Raw genomic sequence first — 21952 nt, 5'->3', positions numbered from 1 at the left:
TTGATTAGATGGTTACCTCCCAAAGCTGGTGCGTTCAGTCCTGGGGTCCAAGCCCAGGTAGCAGGGTGAGGGGCCAGTGGTGGGGTGCTCCTCCTGGAGCCACACCCACCGTGACCAAGAGAGCCAATGGGCAGCAGCCTTGGGTGCCAGCAGCTGCAGAGGCTCTGAAGGTGAGACAGGTGATGACTGCATCTCATTTGCTGCACAATGTTTGTGTAATTAGATACATTTGGCAACGATGAGGAGGCATGGCTACAGCATGGGCTTGGTGGATGGAATGCTCCACCAGGATCAGACCACACTGATCACAAAAGTCACAGCCAGGGGGCCCATTTTTTCTTCGAGGCTTTATCTTGTTTCCCACCTGGGGCACCCACCTCGGGGGATGAAGGGGTGGGCTTCCCGGGGCCCAAGGCTAGCCCTGAACACTTGCTGTATTTCTCCAGTGGCCTGGGGAGAAGGAACCAGGATAGTGTGGAGCCACTGGGAGCCCACCCTAGCACGAGGTGGGCTTTGGGGGGCAGGTGGGCTCCTCAACCCTTGAGGGGAAGCAAGCAGGCCCGCCCATCTTGCACGGATGACATGTGAAAATCAGTGCACCTCTCTGAACCTCAGGGTCTGCATCCATAGGATGCAAATTATAACCTCGTTTCACAGGCAATCAGGAAGCTCAACTAACACAGCCCAACCAGGCTCCAGTATAGAGCCTGGCCCCAGCAGGCCCTGCACAAATGATTGACACCCTCTACTGTCTTCTACTGGGTGATGCCAGGCTTCACCACTGAAACTTTGTGATCACAAATGAGTTGAATGGTGACACCCAGAGATGTCTGTGTCCTAATCCTTGGAACCCATGAATGCCACCTTCTGTGGGAAAAGGGGCGTTGCAGATGTATTTGAGTTAAGGTTCCTGAGACCGGAAGATGATCCTGGATTTCACACTAAAAACATCACTGGCATCCTTTTAAGAGAGGCAGAGGAAGAAAACTGCTGCAGATGAGAAACGTGGCAATGTGAGAAAAAAAGCAGGGGACATAAAGGCAATGTGGCAAGAGGCAGGGATCATGGGCATGCAGGCAGCCTCCAGAAGCTAGAAAACTCAAGGAAATGGATTCTCTCCTGGAGCTGCAAGGCTCCAGAAGGAAACCAGCCCTGCTAACACCTTGATTTTAGGCCCAGAAGACTTACTTCTCCTTACTGGCCAGGAGAGAAGCAGGCCCAGAAAGGGGACATGACCTGTGTCTAGCCCTGACCTAGGGGACGACAAAGTCTGGAGAAGGCTCAGGGACCACCTCTCAACCACAGCTCTCCATTAAACCAGGGACTAACAGTACAAAGTGCCCCCTGATTCAGTGACAAGTTCCTGCCTGCAGACAGAGCATCTCAAACCTGTAATGTGTGTTAAACACAAATGGTGGGCCCACCCTAGAGCCTCGGACTCAGCAGGTCTGGGCCCAGGCCTGAGACTCTGCATTCCTAGCAGGCTTATGCTGCTGGTCCAGAGGTTTGGGGAACCACTGAATTTGGGGGCAGTGTCCTACTAGAGGGTTATATGAGCTTTCAAGAAGGAATTGTGTGGACACATGCAGGGGACCTGTGGTCATACACATGCTCCCAAGGGAGAAGCCGGGTTCTGGACCGAAGACCGTAATTAGGCTTCTAACTCTTTCACTCCCTAAGTTGGGGGGCAGGGCCCTAATGATGAATTACTTAACCACTCTGTGCTGCCTCAGTTCCTTCATCTGTAAAATGGGGCTGACACGAGATGCACACCTTATAGGGTTGAGAGGATTAAGTAAGATGAACACGTGAAGTGTTTATAGGCAGAGCTTGTCCAAAGGTCAGAGTTACTTTGAGAAACGGCAGTTGTTAATAGTGAGGTGTTCTTACATCTCTGTCATTGTCCCTAGGTATGTGGGGCCATGGGTGCCTGGATGTTCCCTGGCATAGTGACACATGTATGCCTGCCTGCAGGCTCCCCCAAGGGAGCTCTCAGCCTTTCCCTGGTCTCCGACCAGCAGGGGACCCCTTGCCGGGAGCACTTCATTGTAGGCCTGCCAAGCCCAGGATCTGTGTCACGGAGTCAGCTGGACAGTTTCCAAGAACAGAAAAGCAGCCATTTCAACCCCCTCCTGAAAAGGGATTCAGCTCCCCTGATACTCAGAGGATTCTTGGCTGCCACCAGCTGAGCCACTCTGCACTGATCCACCAGCTGTAATAGGACACACCTCCCAGAAGTTGCCTGAGCTGTGGGCAAAGGGCTGAAATGGCCCCACCACCCACCAGGGGGATACAAGCCTGCCCATGGCAGGTCCTAGTCAAGCAAGCACCAGCTGCAGGCACTGAGGTAAAATGCAAAGATCCAAACATGTCAAAGGGGACAACCTGAAGGGACTCCCAATGGGCAAACCTGGAACAATTTGAACAAGAAAATGAATAGTGATAGCAACAGAGTAGAACTCTTGGAAGAACACAAATATCCACACATTGATTTGATATAAAAAGTGATCAAATGAGTAGAGAAATGGGGGAGAAGAGACAGGTCTTCCTTACGGTGGAATTCTAACCGATAAATGTGGAAAGAATCACAGAAACAGAAAACCACCATTTGGCAAATAATAGTAGTTACTGTTTTTGGCAAGAATCATAAACGGATGTTTAAGTGAGTGGCTGAAAATATTATGAGAAATAGGAATTTACATATTATCCAAGGACTGTTACACAAGAGACTTGTAATTTACACAGGGACTGGCTTTAAAGAAGGAAATGGCAACCCACTCCAGTGTTCTTGCCTGGAGAATCCCAAGGACGGTGGAGCCAGGTGGGCTGCCATCTATGGGGTCGCAGAGTTGGACACGACTGAAGCAACTTAGCAGCAGCAGCAGCAGCTTTAAAGTGGAGAAACCCAGCATACCTCATTGTTAGCAAATAATCAAAGTTAGGATTTCTAGGAATGAGAAGTATGGCCATCATGGGCCCTGGACATGATGTTCTAGGATGGGAGAGCACCACTTCCATGGCGGTATCCCCGTGATGTACCATCTGAATTTATCAGGAGGCAGCATTAGGCAAACACAAATTGAGCACATTCTATACATTAAGTGGCCTTTCCCCTTCAAGTGTCAAGGTCATATGTAAACTGGTGCAGCCACTATGAAGAACAGTAGTGGAGGCTGCTCAAAAAACTGAAAACAGAGTTGACACCTGATCTAGCAATCCAGGGTATGTATGTCCTGGGTACATACCTAGACAAAATTCAAATATAAAAAGATACATGCACTCCTATGTTCGTAGCAGTGCTGTTCACAATAGCCAAGACATGGAAGTAACCTAAATAGCAAGTGAATGGATAAAGATGTGTTACATATACACAATGGTATATATATCTCAGTCATAAAAAAGAATGGGATAATGCCATCTGCAGCAACATGGATGAGCCTAGAGATTATCATACGAAGTGACGAAAGACAGAGAAAGACAAATAGCATGATATTGCTTATATGAAGGATCTAAAATATTACATTTCTATGACACAGACACAAGCTCAGTTATAGAGAACAGAGAGGGAGGATGGAGAGGGAAGGACTGGAAGTCTGGGATTAGCAGATGCAAACTATTACATACAGATGGATACACGACAAGGTCCTACTGTATAACACAGGGAACTGTATTCAATTGATAAGCCATAATGGAAAAAGAGAAAAATGTGTCAAGCTCATGAAAGGCAGAAGAGACTGAGCCATGTCCTGGGGTAAAGATGACTAAGGAGTTATGACAACTAAACGTAAGGGCTGAATCCTGAACAGAGGAGAAAAGGATATCCACAGGCAACTGATGAAAGTTAGCCAAGATTTATGAGTTAGTTCATAACACTGAACCAGTCTTTGGTTATGTAAGACAGGAATGTCTGAGGAATAGGGTGAGGATATACAGGAAATCTTTGTACATTTTTGCAACTTATTTTTAAATATCCGAGATTATTCCAGAGTACAAAACATCTTTAAAAAGCAAACAGAAGTGAGCAGTGGTGTAGGAGCCACCTGTCCCCTGCTCGGGCATAGAGTTTTGAAAACAGAGAGGGCTCAGCAAGTTTTGACTGACTTTATTCCAGCGGGAGCTGGGAGAGGTGGCAGGGAATGTCTTCAGCAGGTGGGATGTGTGGAGGGGGTTCTCTGCTCAGCAAACATTGATTGTGAACTTATTACACACATGTCAGCCATCGTCAAGGCAGGAATCAGAGCAAAGCCCAGAGTCTGCTGGAGGCAGTGTAAAAACAGCTCATTCCAGTGTTACAGGGTAGGGGAAACCAGGGGAGGGCCCCCACTCAGGGTGGGCTTCCCAGAGAAGGTGGCTCCTGAGGGGCCATTCCAGGCAGCTGGGCAGCAGGGGCTGAGACCCAGGTACATGGGGGCTGGAACCATAAATGGCAGCTTGGCATGGAATGGGAGATGTCTGGTCAAGAGGCACAGCAGAGATACAGGACGTGGGGCAGAGGATTTAGTCTCTTTTCTGGAAGCAAAAGGGACACGGTAGCAAGGGCTCAGGTCTTGGAGTCATTAAAACCAAGAAAAGAGACCTCGGCTATGGGCTCTGAGCCGAGGGTGGGAGTGAAGAGGGACTGAAGCAAGAATAAAGAGAGAGACACAGGGGATGAGCTCCTTCACTGGCAAGGGGTGGGGGGTGGCAGTGGGTGGCGGTGGTCTCAAAGCAGGGAGCAGGAGAGGCCCCAAAGTATAACTTTGAACTTGTCCTTATCAGTAGGGAGACCCTATAATTCACTGTCTGAACTGGGATACTTGAGGGCGTGAAAGGGTGGGGGGGGTGCTCTGAATGATTATGTTGGAACAACATCTATCCAGAGTCACGGTTTAATATGGGGACTTTGGCCTGCAGAATGTCCCCGCTGTCTAGATGGGGAAGAGTCTCAGGATGCTGATGGACACAAGGGGCCTTCTTGCAACCTTGGAAGCCGTGATGTGGGAGGTGGGTGCACTTCCGTCTCAGGAAACCAGAGGAGAGCTGGGGTTCACACGACAGCCCCCCTTCACACGGGGTCAGTGCTCGCCCAGGTGACACAGGTGGAAAAAGTCCACTGGGGAGCAGAGAGACTGAGGCGGGGCGGAGGGTGGAACTTACCCATGCACGCCGGGGACAGAGTGAGGCTCGTAATGGTACCGTCCCTCCTGGTGTCGCATGTCAAGCGGGAAGGGGGCGTGGAACGGTGGCAGGAGATGCGGCGGCACTGCGGAGGGGAGAGAGAAACAGGACTTCAGAAACTTTTCCCCTCCCTCGAAAAGCAATTTTCAAAGGGCTTTAAAGCTCGATGAATTTCAGAGCAAGAACGGTCAGGACAGGGGGGCTCCGGGGTGCCCAGCTATCACACACCCACGAAGGGGGATGAATAAATAATCAAAGTCAGCCCGAGAACCCTACATCTTTCACATAAAAGATCCCCAACCGCGCTCTTGACAAAGACAAGCAGCTAAGCGCTCTTTGAACTCAGGGAGATGACAGACTTGGCCGCAAATCAGGGCTGACGGCGCCGACAGGCTTCTGCGCATCCCGGCCTTGGCTGGATGTGGCTCCGGCAGCCCCAGGTCAGGGCATCCGGGCTCTCAGTCACCCAGGCGGAGGTGTTTACCTAGAACCGGCTGCGGAGGCAGGACCGCTACCGGCTGCGGCCAGCCTCCGTCAGGCTAATCCCACTGAGCTGCCCGCCCCGTCCCGTTGGCAGCCACAGTGGACACCTCTGTGGGTCTGTTAATTCTCCACCTCTTAATATTAATTATAGACCCCAAGGGCTCCGGCCCCCGGGATGCCAATGCCAACAAGTGAGACCCAGCTTCCAGAGTGCGTCAGCCTCCTGTCTGCCCTTGGCCTGCCCTCCACAAATCATCATGATAATTGTAGGATGCTCTTTGCTTATTAAAAAAAGAAAATTCCTGGGTACCCTGGAGGCAAACATAATTATAGGCCTTAAGAAAACAAGGCTCTTTAAAAAGTAGTGAGACTGGGAAAGGGCTAAGATTTCTCAGTCAGCTCTCACTCGGGCTGAGAGCCATGGGCCAAAGAGGATGAGTGTTGAGTCTAAATTACCCAAGAGTTTAAAGAAGTCAGGTGGGTTTGTTTTCCATGTGCACAGGTCAGCTGACTGTCAGACTTGAGGTAATAAAGACACACAAATAATGCTATGGGTTTTGTCCAAGTGGATCCTAGTACTGGAAACACCACGAAATCTTTTCTGATTGTGGTAAAATACATGTAACAGAAAATTTACCATGTTAACCATCTATAAGCATACAATTGAGTGTGCCTCCACCATGCATCACCAGAATTCTTTTCATCGTCTTGGACTGAAACTTTCTCCCCATAAACACCAGCTCCCCCTCCCCTAGGCAATCACCATTCTCCTCTAGGGACCTCCTATGAGCAGAATCACAGCGTCTCTTATCTTGTGATTGGTTGACTTCACTTTGCATAATGTCCCCAAGGTTCATCCACGGTGGCATGTGCCCAAATTTTCTTTTTTTTAAAAATATATTTTACTAAGGTAGAGTTGACTTGAAATTGTGTTCATTTCTGCTGTACACGAAAGTGACTCAGGTATACATATATATACTTTTTCATATTCTTTCCCATGAAGGTTTATCACAGGGTATGGAATACAGTTCCCTATACTGTACAGTAGGACCTTGTTGTTTATCCATTCTCTGTATACTAGTTTGCACCTGGTCATGTCAAACTCCCAATCTATCCTTCCCCTACTTCCCTCCCCCTCGGCAACCACAAATCTATTCTCTACTTCTATAAGTCTATTTCTGTTTTGTAAATAGGTTCATTTGTATTAATTTTTTTAGATTCTACATACAAATGATATCATCTGGTATTCGTCTTTCTCTAATTTACTTCACTTAGCATAACAGTGTCTAGGTCCATCCATGTTGTTGCAAATGGCATGATTTCATTCTTACGGCTGAGTGGGACAACTTCCTTTTTTGAGGCTGGGGAAATGGCAACCCACTCCAGTGTTCTTGCCTGGAGAATCCCAGGGATGGGGGAGCCTGGTGGGCTGCCGTCTCTGGGGTCACACAGAGTTGGACATGACTGAAGCGACTTAGCAGCAGCAGCAGCATTCACTGCATAGATATACCACCACATCTGGATTATGCTTTCATTTGCTGATGGACACTTGGGGTCATCGCTTATGAATTCTTAAGAAGAGTAAACTTTTCTCCTGACATTTAATCTTAACTTTTCTGTATTCAATTGTATCTTCCTAATTCTACAGTCCTGACACCCTCCAAGGGGACTGGGGATAAAGAAAGCAAATCCTCTCACCCTGACTGAATCAGTTTGCCAAACCCAGACTCCACAAATCTTGGGCTCCAAGGGAACATGATGCCGGCACCCTGAGCCAACCCTGTGGCTGGGCGCTCCCTTTCAGGGCTGGTGACTGCGGAAACGACCAACCTCTTGTCCCATCACGCCCATGTCCTCTGAGGAGGTGAGGCTGGGCATACAGCTGTGACTCTGTAAACAGTGACAGGAGGACCGGACAGCCCCTAGGAGTCAGAGACCCAGAGACCAGCTGCTGCTCACCAACTCCTGGTTTAGGGCAAACTCCGTTACCTCTCTGCATCTCTCTGTGTCCAATTCAAAGACAAGTAACAGTAACCACCGTGTGCTGCCATGAAGATAAAATGCTCCTGCTGAGAGATGCCAGTGCACAGAAAAGCGCCCTGTCTGTTACTATTGATGACGACAATCATCACTAACGTTCGGAGCTCCACAGGCCATAATCAAACCATGTGGTTGTTGTTCAGTTGCCAAGCCACGCCTGCCTCTTTGTGACCCCATGAACTGCAGTATGCCAGGTTTCTCTGTCCTCCACTATCTCCCGAGGTTTGCACAAGTTCAAGTCTACTGAGTCGGTGATGCTACCTAACCATCTCATCTTCTGCTGTCCCTTCTTTCGCCTTCCATCTTTCCCAGCATTAGGATCTTTGCCAGTGAGTCGGCACTTTGTATCAGGTGGTCAAAGTATTGAAGCTTCAGCTTCAGCATCAGCCCTTCCAATGAATATTCAGGGTTGCAATGAATATTCCCTTTCATGGACCACAGTCTTGTCATGGCAAAGGGATTCGTGAAACCCAATGAAGCTACGAGGCATGTGTTGTATGACAGACAGGTCACAGCAGAGAGTTCTGACAAAACATGGTCCCCTGGAGGAGGGAATGCAAACCGCTCCAGTATTCTTGCCATGAGAACTCCAAGAACGGTATAAAAAGGCAATCAAACCATGACTACACATTTACTGGCCCTGGGGTGTACGACAAGTCTTCCTCTGCTTACTGCAGAGCCTGGGGAGGGTGGAAGCACAGAAGGCTGGTGCCGGCCTGCTTACAGCCTGGCAGACAAAGTGGGCTTCTCTGAACCCCAGGGGAGTCGGCAGAGAAGCAGTGTTTACCTTTCCAAACCTGCAGGAAAGGGCCTTTATGATGTTTTTTAAACTTTCTTAAAACGCAGCCAGGCAGATCAGATAATAGTATTTGCTAATAAAAATAAACACGTTTGTCTTTGTCTATTTCTGACTGTTTCCCTGCATATTCAAAAGGCTCCCCAAGACAGCCAAGGTAGGTGTCACTGTGCCCATTTCATAGATAAGGAAATAGAGACCAAGGCCGATTTCAGCTTAAAGTTATTGAGCTGAAAGATGATAGAGCCAGGAGGGGAATCCAAGGCCCGGGAGAGCTGGGCATGGGCTTTTCCCTCTGCCCAATTCCAACGAACACTCGGAGGCAGTCTCTGGGTCCAAGAGTGATCCCGGGGTCTTTCTGTCCCCACCTTGTTGATGTGTCATATTTAACAAACGCTCACAGTCCCGGACCCTGCTCTCTGCTGCTGCTAAGTCACTTCAGTCGTGTCCGACTCTGTGCGACCCCATAGACGGCAGCCCACTGGGCTCCCCCGTCCCTGGGATTCTCCAGGCAAGAACACTGGAGTGGGTTGCCATTTCCTTCTCCAATGCATGAAAGTGAAAAGTGAAAGTGAAGTCACTCAGCCGTGTCCAACTCCTAGCGACCCCATGGACTTCAGCCTACCAGGCTCCTCCATCCATGGGATTCTCCAGGCAAGAGTACTGGAGTGGGGTGCCATTGCCTTCTCTGCGGGCCCTGCTCTCAGTGCTTTGCAAACATCAGTTCCTGGGTCTTCACTGAACGCCCAGGCTGTATTTGTCCCAGAATTCCTACTCTTTTCACTGACCAACCTCCCAGTACCTTGGGGTGCTCCTTTCCCCTGGATCTTGCACCTGCCAAGGTTGAAGGGGATTCCCTGATGCCAGGAGAGCCCAGACCCTCCCCTCCACTTCACCAGCTAGCAGTGCTCTTCTCAGGATTCATTCAACTTCATCAGGTCTATAGAGCTGTGAAAACTCCAGGAATGAAGTGCTCATGGTAGCTGACCAGGCAAATATGAAATGGAGGTGGCACCAAGGTGACCCAGCTGCGCAAAACCAGGCTCCGTGTGTGCACATGCATGCGTGCACAAGGTGGAGAGGAGGGGCCTGGGGCTTCCCAGAAGAGGCATGAGAGACAGCCACCCACAGGTCTTGCTGTGACTGGGGTTGCTCCCTCCTTTCTGCCAGGTCCTGGTGTGCAGGCAAGAATTTCCCCAGCCCTGCTGCCCCCTGGGCAGTTGACACCCATGGAAGTAGCAGGCAGCAGGGGCTCTGGCCACACCTCTGCACCCACAGCCTCACCCCCTTGGGATCCTCAGGACAAGCCTGGGAATGCATGTCAGAAGTTCTTCTAGTCAGGGTGGGGAAGGTGTTGGGTCAGCCAGCTGCTGAGCATGGCAGGCCCCACCAGGGTCCGGAGAGAATGGGCTCAGATGCTCATTCTTAGTGACATCAGCAGCCTCATGCAGGTTTGCTTACAGTGTCTTGCTTAGTTTTACCATCAACCCTATCCTTATCCCCATTTTTCAGGAAAAAACATCAAGGCTCACAGTGGTGTGTCTCCACTCTAGGAGACCAACTAGTTTGACTGCTGGTTTCACTGAATCTCCCCACTCAGCCCCATGTACTTTCCCGGAGACCTCAGCACAAAGCCAACCATCAGCCATAGGGCCTCTGAGCACTCACTTACGATCCAGCAGCTCCCAGGATGGGCAGCAGGCCTCCCATAAGCCAGCAGAGAGCAAGAAGTCCAACCTGGGACCTGCTGTCCGGGCCCCTCTGCCCACCCTCGGAGAACCACCCAGGCCATTCATATCAAGGGGCTACTTCTGGGCAGCCGTCACCATAGCAACAGCCATTCTTTCATTCACTCATCCAGCTTGTATCAAGGGCCGGCTCTGTCAAAGCCTGGTTCTAGGTCCGGGAGGTGTGCGTCACCGAGCCACCTACACTGCTGCCACCACAAAGCTGTAGAGCTTCCTGGGAGAGGAGACAGTCAGAGAGCAAACCAGATACACACTGATGACATAACGCCAGGGTTGGTGAAGCTAAGAAGGAAACCCAGCTGGGTAGGGGAACACAGGGGCCTCGGATGACATGAGGGAGGAAGTCAGGGCTCTCAGGGAAGAGGGTTGGCCTGGCAAGGGGGATGGCCATTGCAAAGGCCTGGCGGGTGGGTGGCGGGTGGGGAGAAGAGCTTGTTGGTCTCAGCACCTGGCCACCTGGGCTGGAGCAGAGGGATAGAGCTGGGAGAGACAGAAGAGGTCCTATAAGCCTGGATGGGCCCTGGAAAGGACTTGGGGGTTCTTTTCTGGCAGATTTAGATTTCCTGGGGTACTGAGCAGGCAGTAATGTGCTCTGATGAAATCTTTCAGAAGGCCACGTGATACAGCCAGGCCACATGTGGCTGGGCATGCATCGGCCAGGAACCCCAGATTGATTCTGCCACTAGGCAGCCCTGGGACACTGGGAGCATTAAGTCCCCAGTCTGGGTCTCATGTTATCCTTCTGCACAGTGGGGATTGATGAACTCCAAGCTCCTTCCTGCAGGAACAATCCTGCTGTGTGAGGGGTTACCTGTGCCCCCCAGGGAAGAGCCATGCTCGTCCCAGCTGGTGACTCACCAAGGCTTCAGGAGGGATACGGGTGGGGGAGGGGCGGCTTCAGGGGGATACGGGCGGCGGGAGGGGCGGGGAGGGTGCGTGGTGAGTGCAGGCTCTGCCCCTGCATCTTTTATCTTTATGGTCCTCTGTGTACAACTCACTGACCTAGCGGCCCTGCTGAATCCCCTCAGCCCTCAGTCCTGGGCCCTGGCACCTGAGCCCACCTATACATTTGCCTCTGGGATCAGCTTTGCTGTGCACATAAACTGAGGATAAAGCTTGACCCTGGCTCATCTGAGGACTCAGGAACCTCACAGACCAGCATGGACCACTGCTGGCCCCATGCCCCTGATGGAAACATTCAGACGGGAATGCTGTGCCCAGGGCCCCTCTGTCAGGCAGAGGAGGAGGGAGCCCCACTTTGGACCTTCTGCAAGAAAGCACGCCATCCAGAGGCCATCAGCAGCATCCAAGGGACTTATGAAAGCGCAAAGAACAAGGCAGTCTTCCAGAAACATATTGAAGGGGACCCATCCACACATTGTTTTCATTGTGAGCTCTTTTTTAAGCTAAAAAAAAATTAAAACTAAATCATGTCCTTCTGGCATGAGCAGGGAACACACACACACACATACACACACCATATGCCATTTCAAAGAAATGGCTCTCTTTTCAAGTTTCTGAGGAAGAAACTCTAAGATGGAAAATGTCTATGGATTGCCCTGCCCCCTCTGAAGAAAAAAATGCACATTTGTTTTTGATCCTACATAGAAAGAGCAACAGTTTGAGAAACTGATGATGGTGGCGTGATGATTTTTTTTTAAACCCCAGCATTTTTTTTGCACTAAGGTTTAAATGCTAAATGCTCCTTGGCTGGTGGTCCCAGGGGTGAGGGCACGTTTGTGTCAGCAGTGTCCTTGGTATAAGGATCTGGCTTTGTGAGTGAGCAGGGCCCAGAAAGGGCCAAGGGGACCTTCCCCTGGAAGCCCAGCTCTAGTTAATGCCCGTTACTAATGACTCTGGTGGGTTACTGCCTAAGAGGATGGGACGGTGGGGGTGGGGTGTCAGCAGAGGATTCAGACAAAGAATCGGGAAAACGGTCATGGAAACATGACCAGGCAGCCAGGTCAGCAGCTGGAGGAATTCTCCCTGGATGAAGTCATGTGTTGCTACAATGGGGAGGCGCTGCCCCGAGGATTGGGCTCAGAGACATAGTAGGAGGGGCCAGCCAGGGGGAAGCAGCCATCTCCCAGGAGAGACCAGGCATGCTGGGGACACCCCAGCCCTCTAGGCAGTCTAATTCCTAGAGATCAGCATGCTGTCCAGTTACGTGGTCATTCCCATCAAGACTGCAGCAAGGAATGAGCTCAGATCACATGGGCTCCAGGCCTGGGACCAGGGAAGAAAGGGGCTTCTGCGAGAAGAGCTGTCTAGCCCTGGCACTGACTGAGGAAGGGTGCAGACAGCAGCCTCTGGAAGGAGGTTTCATCCTGGCCTGACACAGGGCTGAGTTACAATGAGGCACAAATGCATCTCAGCTCGGCCTGTGGGACTGGGCAGGAGGGACATGATCTCAGAATGGCCAGGACAGGGCTTGATCCCATCCCTCTCAGGAGGCTGACCATGCTCTAGGGTGACTGTGCCAGAAGGCCAGTGCTGGGGCCATGTCAGGGGGACTCTGTTGGGATCCAGTAGTCTCTGAGAAGCTGAGACAGAGGCATGGCTCTGGAGACCAAGAAAGGGGCCCCCACTACTTCTGCCTGGGATTCCCCATTCATGACCAATAGATCATGTTTCTTTCCTTTATAATTCCTTGCATCTTAAAAAACATCCAGGGCAATTATTTCACTCTTCTTGAAAGTAAACAGATCATGGGAAAGTCATAAATCCACACTACTGTGAAAATTCACAGATGACTTACCAGGTCACTTCCCCATCACGGAAGGACCCAGGCAGCAAGTGACACCTGTATCTTTGGAGAAGGAAGGGGCTAGTGTGGAGGAGAAAAAAATGGCAGATGAGGAGGCTTGAAGCCAAGCATAGTGAACTCGACAGCTCAGCTGACGTCTGCCTCACCCCTGAGTCGTGCACCAGTCAAATCAGAGTCCTAAGGGGTAACCTGTTCCTGTGGTCTGAGGAGCTCAGGGTAGGAACAGGAATCATGTGGGCCCCAGACAGAGCTGGGTGTGAACCCCAGTTTTGTCATTTGCTAGCAAGTGACATCTTTTAAGATTTTAAATAGCTCAGCTGGAATTCCATCCATTCATAGTGATGTTTCCTAAGATCCCCTTGAGTTCACACTCCATAATGGCTGACTCTAGGTGAGTGACCACACCCCTGTAGTTATCAGGGTCGTTAAGACAATTTTTGCACAACAGCATTGTTAATCGGCTATACCACAATACAAAATAAAAAGTTTAAAGTTAAAAAAAAAACCGTCAAGCTAGGCTTCACCTGTACTTCCTGAGAAACTCCAGATGTATAAGCTGAATTTAGAAAAGGCAGATAAACCAGAGATCAAATTGCCAACATTTGTTGGATCGTGGAAAAAGCGAAGGAATTCCAGAAAAACATCTATTTCTGCTTTACTGACCACATGAAAGCCTTTGACTGTATGGATCACAACAAACTGTGGAAAATTATTAAAGAGATGGGAATACCAGACCACCTTACCAGTCCTAAGAAACCTGTGTATGTGGCTCAAGAAGCAACAGATAGAGAACCTTACGTGGAACAACTGACTGGCTCAAAATTGGGAAAGGAGTACAACAGGCTGTATATTGTCACCCTGTTTATTTAACTTAAATGCAGAGTACATCATGCAAAATGCCAGGTTGGATGAAGCACAAGCTGGAATCAAGACTGCTAGGAGAAATATCAACAACTTTAGTTATGCAGATGATACCACGATAACGGCAGAAAGTAAAGAGGAACTAAAGAGGCTCTTGATGAGGGTGAAAGAGGAGAGGCAAAAAGCTGCCTTAAAACTCAACATTCAAAAAACTACAATCAGGGTATCCAGTCCCATCACTTCATGGCAAATAGAGGGGGAAAAAGTGACAGTTTATTTTCTTGGGCTCCAAAATCACGGCGGACAGTGACTGCAGCCAGGAAATTAAAAGATGCTTGCTCCTTGGAAGGAAGGCTATAACAAAGCTAGATAGCGTATTAAAAAGCAGAGACATTACTTGGCCGACAAAAGTAATCAAAGCTATGGTTTTTCCAGTAGTCATATCTGGATATGAGAGTTGGACCATAAAGAAAGCTGAGCGCCAAAGACTTGATACTTTCAAACTGTGGTGCTGGAGAAGACTCTTGAGAGTCTCCTGGACAACAAGGAGATTAAACCACTTAATCCTAAAGGAAATCAAGCCTGACTATTCATTGGAGGGAGCAATGCTGAAGCTCCAACACTTTGGCCACCTGACTCGAAGAGTTGACTCATTGGGAAAGACCCTGATGCCAGGAAAGATTAAAGGCTAAAGGAGAAGGGGACAACAGAGGACGAGATGGTTAGATAGTACCACCAACTCTTTTTCAATGCTTTTTTGAAATGAATTTGAGCAAACCATTGGAGACAGCGGAAGACAGGAGTCTGTCATGCTGCAGTCCAAGGAGTCACAAAGAATCAGACACAACTTAGTGACTGAACAACAAGTGACAAGGGCTGTGAGCTTTAGTCTTCATCTGTAAAACGTGATGGCACACACCCAGCTTGTGTAGCCAATGACCACATGCATCTGCACAGAGCAGGAACTCAATAACTGGCAGCCCCCTCCCCGCTCACGCGCATCTCAGGAGAGGTGAACAGGAGTCATGTGGGGACCTTTTCTCCAATTCAAAGCATAAGGGACCCCAAGATGCATCTCACTGATCTCAGATGTACCACCCACCACCGAATGTCCCCTCGTCAGGAACTGCTGCTTTACACAGTGGGGACAGGTGGAAATGATGGGTCATGGGCTTTAGGGCACGTGGGAAGATAAAATCTATGATTTTAATCCTGCTGAAGTCACCCCCATTCCCACACAACTCACTGCAGGAAGCTAAGGCTGGCTGTTCCAACTCTAGCGGTCCTCACTGTTCCTGCCCTAGAATCTGTGATGTGTCTCCCAAGACAAAACAAATACAGGAGGGGATCTGCAGGTGGCCTGAGACTTCCAATGAACATCATTGTGAATTCTGTTCAAATGGCGGCTTTTGATGAAAGTGTTGTACCCATCCCTTCCTCAATTTCCTGGTGGCAGAGAAGGTAAACAGTCTGCCTGCAATCCAGGAGACCCAGGTTCGATCCTTGGGTCAGGAAGATCCTCTGGAGAAGGAAACGGCAACCCACTCCAGTATTCTTGTCTGGAAAATCCCATGGATGAAGCAGCCTAGTGGGCTACAGTCCATGGGGTTGCAAAAGAGTCAGACATGACTGAGCTGTCCCGTGTGTTGGAGGGCAGCAGCTCAGAGGATGGATGCCTTTTATGATCCAACTTCCTGACATCAAACCCTGCTCTCCCTTCCAGGAAGCAAGGAGGGATCGATGAACAAATGAATCTTTGGGGAGGACTCTCAAAAGAGAAGAAAATCACTATTCTCCATTTCACCTCGAATGCCCAACTTGATCAATTAAACTGTTTAACTCTTCAGGGAACGAGAACGTGAGGACACTTGGCAAAAGGAAAAGGACTGATAGGGATGGGATGGCAATTGGTGCCTTTATATTTTGTGCCCCAATGAACCCAGAAGGTCCACCAGCCCTCAAGGGGCTGCTGGACACCGGCTGGTGGCCTGAGCATCTAAGTTCGACATTTCAGCCATTGAAGCTGGGCTTGTCTCGAATCCCACAACCCCTCCCATCTCTGTGGAGACCCCAGACCCATGCCTTTCCAGAAGATACCAGGAATGAAGGTGCCAGTTGCAAAAAAGACACGGGATGCCCCCTTCCTCAGCATGCAGGTCTGACCTAGGGACATGATGCAGTTTAGACACGTGACCCCTCTAGCATTGCCTTGACCTGCACAGGCTGCAGGCCCCACGAGGTCCAGCTCCTTTACTTTCTGGGGATCACAGCATGGAGCTCTCAACTCTGGCCATCACAGCCTGAAGAATGGAAGTCACATTGACAGCCCACCTAAGGCTCCCCTATTCGGTCCAAATAGGGAAGTCCTTTTCGAGGGTCTGGAGGCCCAGAGAGTGAGGCGCAGTATTCCTGCCCACAGGTCATGCACTGGGCACCTCAGTGGAGGCTCCAGCAAAGCTGGAGACTCTGACCCTGTGGGATTCAATGGGGTCCATGGGGATAGCTGCCAGAACGCCTCAGAGTCAAGGAAGTGAGATTTCCGTGGGACCCAGAGCAGCCAGGAAGACTCCCTGGAGAAGGTGGTCTTGGAGCTGGGTCCTCAAGGAACCAGGAGTGGGAGAGCTGGACAGAAGTTAGATGATAGGTCCTTCAGGCTGGGAGGCAGCGTGGACAGAGTCCAGAGGACTCGCTCGCATCCTGGCACAGAGCTGTGTGCATGTGGGTGCTGGTCCAAACCACGTGGCCCCTCTGGTATATCCAGGCTGAGGAAGGCCTGGGGCCCACTCAGGGATTCACAATGCAACACCTACTAGGTGCTCCCATCAGTGCTTCTCAGACCCAAGAATTACCTGCAGGCTTTTTAAAAACACTGGCTGGGCCTCTTCCCCGGAGTCTCGGCTTCCATGGGCCTGGGCGGGCCTGAGACCCTGCATTTACAAAAAGTGCCCAGGTGGTACTGACCAAGCTTGCCAAGGACCACACTCAGAAAACAATTAGCCTGGATCACCCTTTTTCCTGCTGTTTCCGAGTTCCCTCTGGCACCGGTAAGTGCCAGTAAGATTACTTCTCATATTTCTACCTACTATGCATTGTCCTGGCAGGAGAACATTTGCAGCTGGAGAAACTCCATGATTGAGGAGAGAGACCGCCCTGGGTGTGTCATTTGAATCCAGGGGACCACCAAGCTGTCCCATTTACCAGGGCTCCTGAACACAGACTTCAAATGGCCAGAGGATCATGAGGAATGCGGCCCAGAGTCTGTGCTCTTCCAAGTACAAGAACAAAGATGCACGCGGGGCTGGAGAAACCACGCGGATGGTCCTTGTGCACACCTCCCTGTGCTGGGGTGGGTTCAGTCCACTTTCAAACCTGGACAGTTTCAAAGGCTAACTCTTCAGACACATGGACTCAGATGGCCAAGGCCTCTCCCAGCGGGAACCAAGTAATGGGTTGAAGTACCAGGGCTGGGAAGAAGACCTTGCCAGCACAGCCAGGAAAGCCTCCTTCTCAGTGGCCAGACCTTATGCAAATAGCACTGTGACTCCCAATAATAACCGGGGGACAGGCTGCTTCCAGAGCCCCTCCCCATGGCCGGGCACTGCCCCACAGGAAGCACTTAATAAGAACAATAATATCCTGACTGGCACTCCAGAGCATGCAATTAAAAAGCGTTTTTGTCTCACTCAAGGGGGAAAATAGTGGGGGAAAATGAAAATCAGACAGGAAATTCCAGCACTACAAGTTGGCGTGTGTCTGGGGGCTGAGGCCCAGGCCACTGGCGCAGTCAGACCTGCCCCCACACAGGGCCTGGCAAGACGAGGGCCGCGGCTGGACCCACCTCACCACCACGGGCTGGCCTTTCCAAGAAGGCTTTGCTAGACAAAATAAGACAAAATAGCTGGGCTGGGGCCAGTATGAGCCACTCCATGAGGGCAGTGCCCTGATGCTGGTCTGAGGGTGGGTGGGCGGGCAGGCAGGCAGGCAGAGAGGAGTATGAGCTCCACAGCTGGAACAGACACCAACAGGGAGTGGCCAGATGCGAGTCCAGACGTGAGTGCCACATGGCCCCCCTGCATGGGCACCTGAGCAGTCCTGGGGCCTGCTCCTCTCCTCCACAGACTGAATATTTACGTTGTCCCCAAATTCTTATGTGGAAGTCCTAACACCTGAGATGATGGTATTTGGAGGTGGGCCTTTGGGGAAGTGATGAGGTGATGGGGGTAGAGCCTGCATGATGGGATTAGTGCTCTTATAAGAGAGACCCAGGGAGCCCCTTGTCCCCTTCCAAATATAAGGACACAGCGGGAACAGGCAGTTTATAAATCAGGCAGTGGGATGTCACCAGACGCTGAATCTGCTGGTGTCTTGATCTCTGACTTGCCAGGCTCCAGAACTGTGAGCAGTTAACGTCACTGCTTGAGCTCTCCACCCATCTCTGGTGTTCTTGTTACACAGTTTGTGCTGACTGAGACACCTACAGAGGGTGGTGGGAAGATGAGTCCATGGGAGGCAGATGGGACCTGGCCAGAGGCCTCAGGATCGTGGTGAACTGCACTGAGGCTGCAGCTGATGTGCTGACACAGCCCAGCCCCACCACTGATGCACTTAACCTTCCCATGCCTTGGTTTTCTCATTTGTAAAGTGGGGGTGGTGTTAGGACCCAGGTCAGAGGTGGATGTGAAGCAGAGATCAGCTAACACGTCAGAGTCTATGCCGGCTGGGCACACAGTGGGGCCCCAGTAGTGCCAGCCTGGTCATCTCCACTGACCTCCTGCCCCTGAAGTGAGGATTGGGAGACTAGCGGGGAGCTCCAGGGAGGCCCTGGGGAAATCCCTGCTGTCTTAGGAAAGTGATAAGTGGCCTGCCAATCAGGGTAGACCAGTGGAGTCCCACGTTACAGATTCTTAGGACCAAAAGAAACCTGGGAGGTCAAGCCTGATTAATTTTGAAAACTGTCTTGGCCACAGAATCTCTCCCATAGAAAACTGTATGCAGGACTGCAAAATCTACAATAGACTTGAGGCCCAGGGGACTGTGGCTCTAAAGGTGTCCCCTGCAGCCCTCTGAGGGGCCTTGTCGAAAGCACAAATTCAGCTCAGGGGCCTGGAGAAGAGACTGACCTCTTCCTGTCCTCCTTCCAGTGGCTCCAGAGGCTGAGCTGCATGGGGTGGCCTGGGATGGATGCACACACCCCAGTGTGGACCCTGCACTGCACAGGTTTACCTGCTCAGACATGCCCTTGACTCACCTGCCAGCTTGCACGAGCAGCCCCACTAGCCAGCAGCTTCACTGCTGTCCTGTCGCCAACCCCAAAGCCCACTTGTCACAGGGGCATTGAGGCCCTTCAGGAGGATGCCTGTGCCACTCCTCTGCCTGTCCCCCTGGGTCCCCAAAGTGTTGCCTGTCACTCTGCTCCCCTCACCAGCATCTGGCCTTTCTTGCAGAGATCCAGCAAAAGGTGCCCCCCTGTCTGTGCTACGGCCCTGCCTCCCACCTCCCGAGAGCACCAAGAAGGCTTTGGGTCTTAAGGAGGCCACAGCATCCTGTCCCCACCACGCACTGGTGATTGCTTCCCCAGGCTGGCCAAGTCCCCCAACTCCACAGCATGTTCCAAGGCAGAGCCCACCAAAGCCAGTCAGTGAGATTCCAAACCAGGCAGCGGAATCTGCTATGAGAACAGCCTCCAAGCACTTCCAGCATCCACGGGCGGCACATACTCATTTTCCTGCCATGGATGGCTCATCACAAATGCTTTCCACTCCCTCACTGAAGCAGGACTCCTAAGGATCCCTTCTGGGAGGCTCTTGTCAGTGCAGCACAGATGACTATATGCTACTCAAAGGTGCCTTTTTTCCTTTAATCATCCTCAAATGAGTCTCCTCCAGTGTTCCTCCCGTCAAGGACAGCCCTGGCCTCACAGACGTGTGATGTAAGCCACATATATTACTTTAAATTTTCTAGTAGCCGCATTAAAAAAAAAAAAAAACTAAAAAGAAACAGGTACTAATTTTCATATACAATTTCCTTGACCCAGTATATCAAAAATATTGTCCTTTCAACACACAAATAATTAAGCTACTGTTTTATCTTGGGGCTTCCCTGATAGTTCAGTTGGTAAAGAATCCACCTGCAATGCAGGAGACCCCAGTTAGATTCCCCAGTTAGATTTTTCCTGACCCACTGGAGAAGGGATAGGGTACCTACTCCAGTATTCTTGGGCTTCCCTTGTGGCTCAGCAGGTTAAGAATCCGCCTGCAATGCGGGAGACCTAGGTGCAATCCCTGAATGGGAAAGATCTCCTGGAGAAGGGAAAGGCTACCCACTCTAGTATTCTGGCTTGGAGAATTCCATCGACTATATAGTCCATGGGGTTGCAAAAGAGTAGGACATAACTGTGTGACTTTCATTTTTGTTTGTACTAAGTCTTCCAAGTCAGTTATGTAGTTTCACTGACAGCACATCTCAGTTTGAATCGGCTCCATGTGAAGTGCAGGACAGTCAACATCGCTTGCAGCTGCCTTACTGCACAACTTAGGCTTAACCAGTTATCATTATTGGACTTTGCTTTTGAATTCTACTCTAGTTGGATCAAAGTTTCATTGACATATAAATAATGGTGACAAACATTCTCCCCAAACCTCAGTCCTTTGCTTCTGAATCTAAGCTCCCGGCCAACTTCTATTTGGCCCTTAAATTGGCCAATTAACAAGTAGTTAACCGTTCTTCCTTCCATTTCTCCCTTGTTTGCATCTGTTTAAGTCACAAGGGTGCCCAGGTTCATTCCTTCCACATCCTTTTTTGTTTATTGTTTTTTAATCTATTGACTTTATTCAGTAAAAATTCTTTATTGAAGTACAGATGATTTGAAATATTTCATTAGTTTCAGGTGTACAGCATAGGGATTCAGTGTTTTTTCCCAATTATACTCCTTTAAATGTCATTACAAGATCATGGCTACAACCATACGACATGCATATATGTGGGCTTCCCAGTGGTGCTAGTGGAAAAGAGCCCACCTGCCAGTACAGGAGACATAAGAGACCCGGGTTCGATCCCTGGGTTGGGAAGATCCCCTGGAGAAGGAAATGGCAGCCCACTTCAGTACTCTTGTCTGGAGAATCCCATGGACAGAGGAGCCTGGTGGGCTGCAGTCCATAGGGTTGCAAAGAGTTGGACACGACCAAGCGACCCACACTTCCCATGATGTTACCATGAGAAATTAAGCAGAGTTCCCTGTGCTGTACAGTAGACTGTGGGTGGTTATCTGTTTTATACGCAGTCATGTGTATATGTTCATCACAAAACTTCTCCCATACCCTTAGCCCATGAGGGTGGTAGAGACTAGGCCTCAGAGCCTCCCCGAATTCTGCCCTGGACTGCTGCCCACTGTCTGCCCCATTGGCTTGGGCAGGCATCCCAAACAAGGCAGAGTTGGCATCTGGACTCCTGAGACCCTGCGAAAAATAAGAGGGTCCCCAGAGTACACACAGGGAGTGGTGAGGGCAGGGCTGTGGACAAATGCAGGCTGAGTCCTTCAACAGTCCTGGAAGCCCGGCTCCCGGGGCAGCACTGGCTCCACGTGATTCTGGACCCAACTGTCTGACCAACAGTCCCAGCGTATGCCATGTCCACCCCACACACCAGCCCACAACATCCCACTGCCACATCCGGGGACATGGGATGTCCACCTTGCAGGACTGGAGACCCATCCACAGAATGCCCAGGAGACCTCATTTCCCCAGTATTGCTACTGGATAAACAGACACAGAAAACACGGCCTCAATACTCAACCTGCTGGCTCTGAACAGGGCCCAGAACCTTGTTTTCTAGAGTTAAAGTTTATAACAGGGGTCAAAGATGGTGGAGGGCGGGATGCAAAAAAGAAAAAAAGAAAAGAAAAGAAAAAGAAAAAAACCCAAAGGGTCCCTGGACATCAAAAAGACCTCTTGCAAAACAATGTTTTGATGAGCTAAGTGTATGAATTAAAAGCAGATAGTGTGCACTTTCTTTAAAACAAAGAATGTTTAACATCTAGGAGTGAACTCTCTCACACAATGTATTTGGAGGCTGAAGAAACCAGAGCTGCCCTCCCTACAAACC

General features: G+C 50.3%; 1 protein-coding gene across 1 annotated transcript in view; it reads right to left on the bottom strand.

The window, feature by feature from the left end:
• GLI2 (GLI family zinc finger 2) overlaps window positions 1-21952 on the bottom strand; it is a 189413-nt gene that overhangs the window by 56717 nt on the left and 110744 nt on the right. Inside the window, exon 2 of the mRNA XM_052635517.1 lies at window positions 5137-5242. Within this exon, the coding sequence (XP_052491477.1) occupies window positions 5137-5242 (106 nt within the window). The remainder of the gene's footprint in view (window positions 1-5136; window positions 5243-21952) is intronic.

This window comes from Budorcas taxicolor, chromosome 2, assembly GCF_023091745.1.
Source record: "Budorcas taxicolor isolate Tak-1 chromosome 2, Takin1.1, whole genome shotgun sequence".
Lineage (NCBI taxonomy): Eukaryota > Metazoa > Chordata > Mammalia > Artiodactyla > Bovidae > Budorcas > Budorcas taxicolor.
Note: the sequence above shows the minus strand (reverse complement) of the source record. Positions and strands in the feature narration are given on the sequence as shown.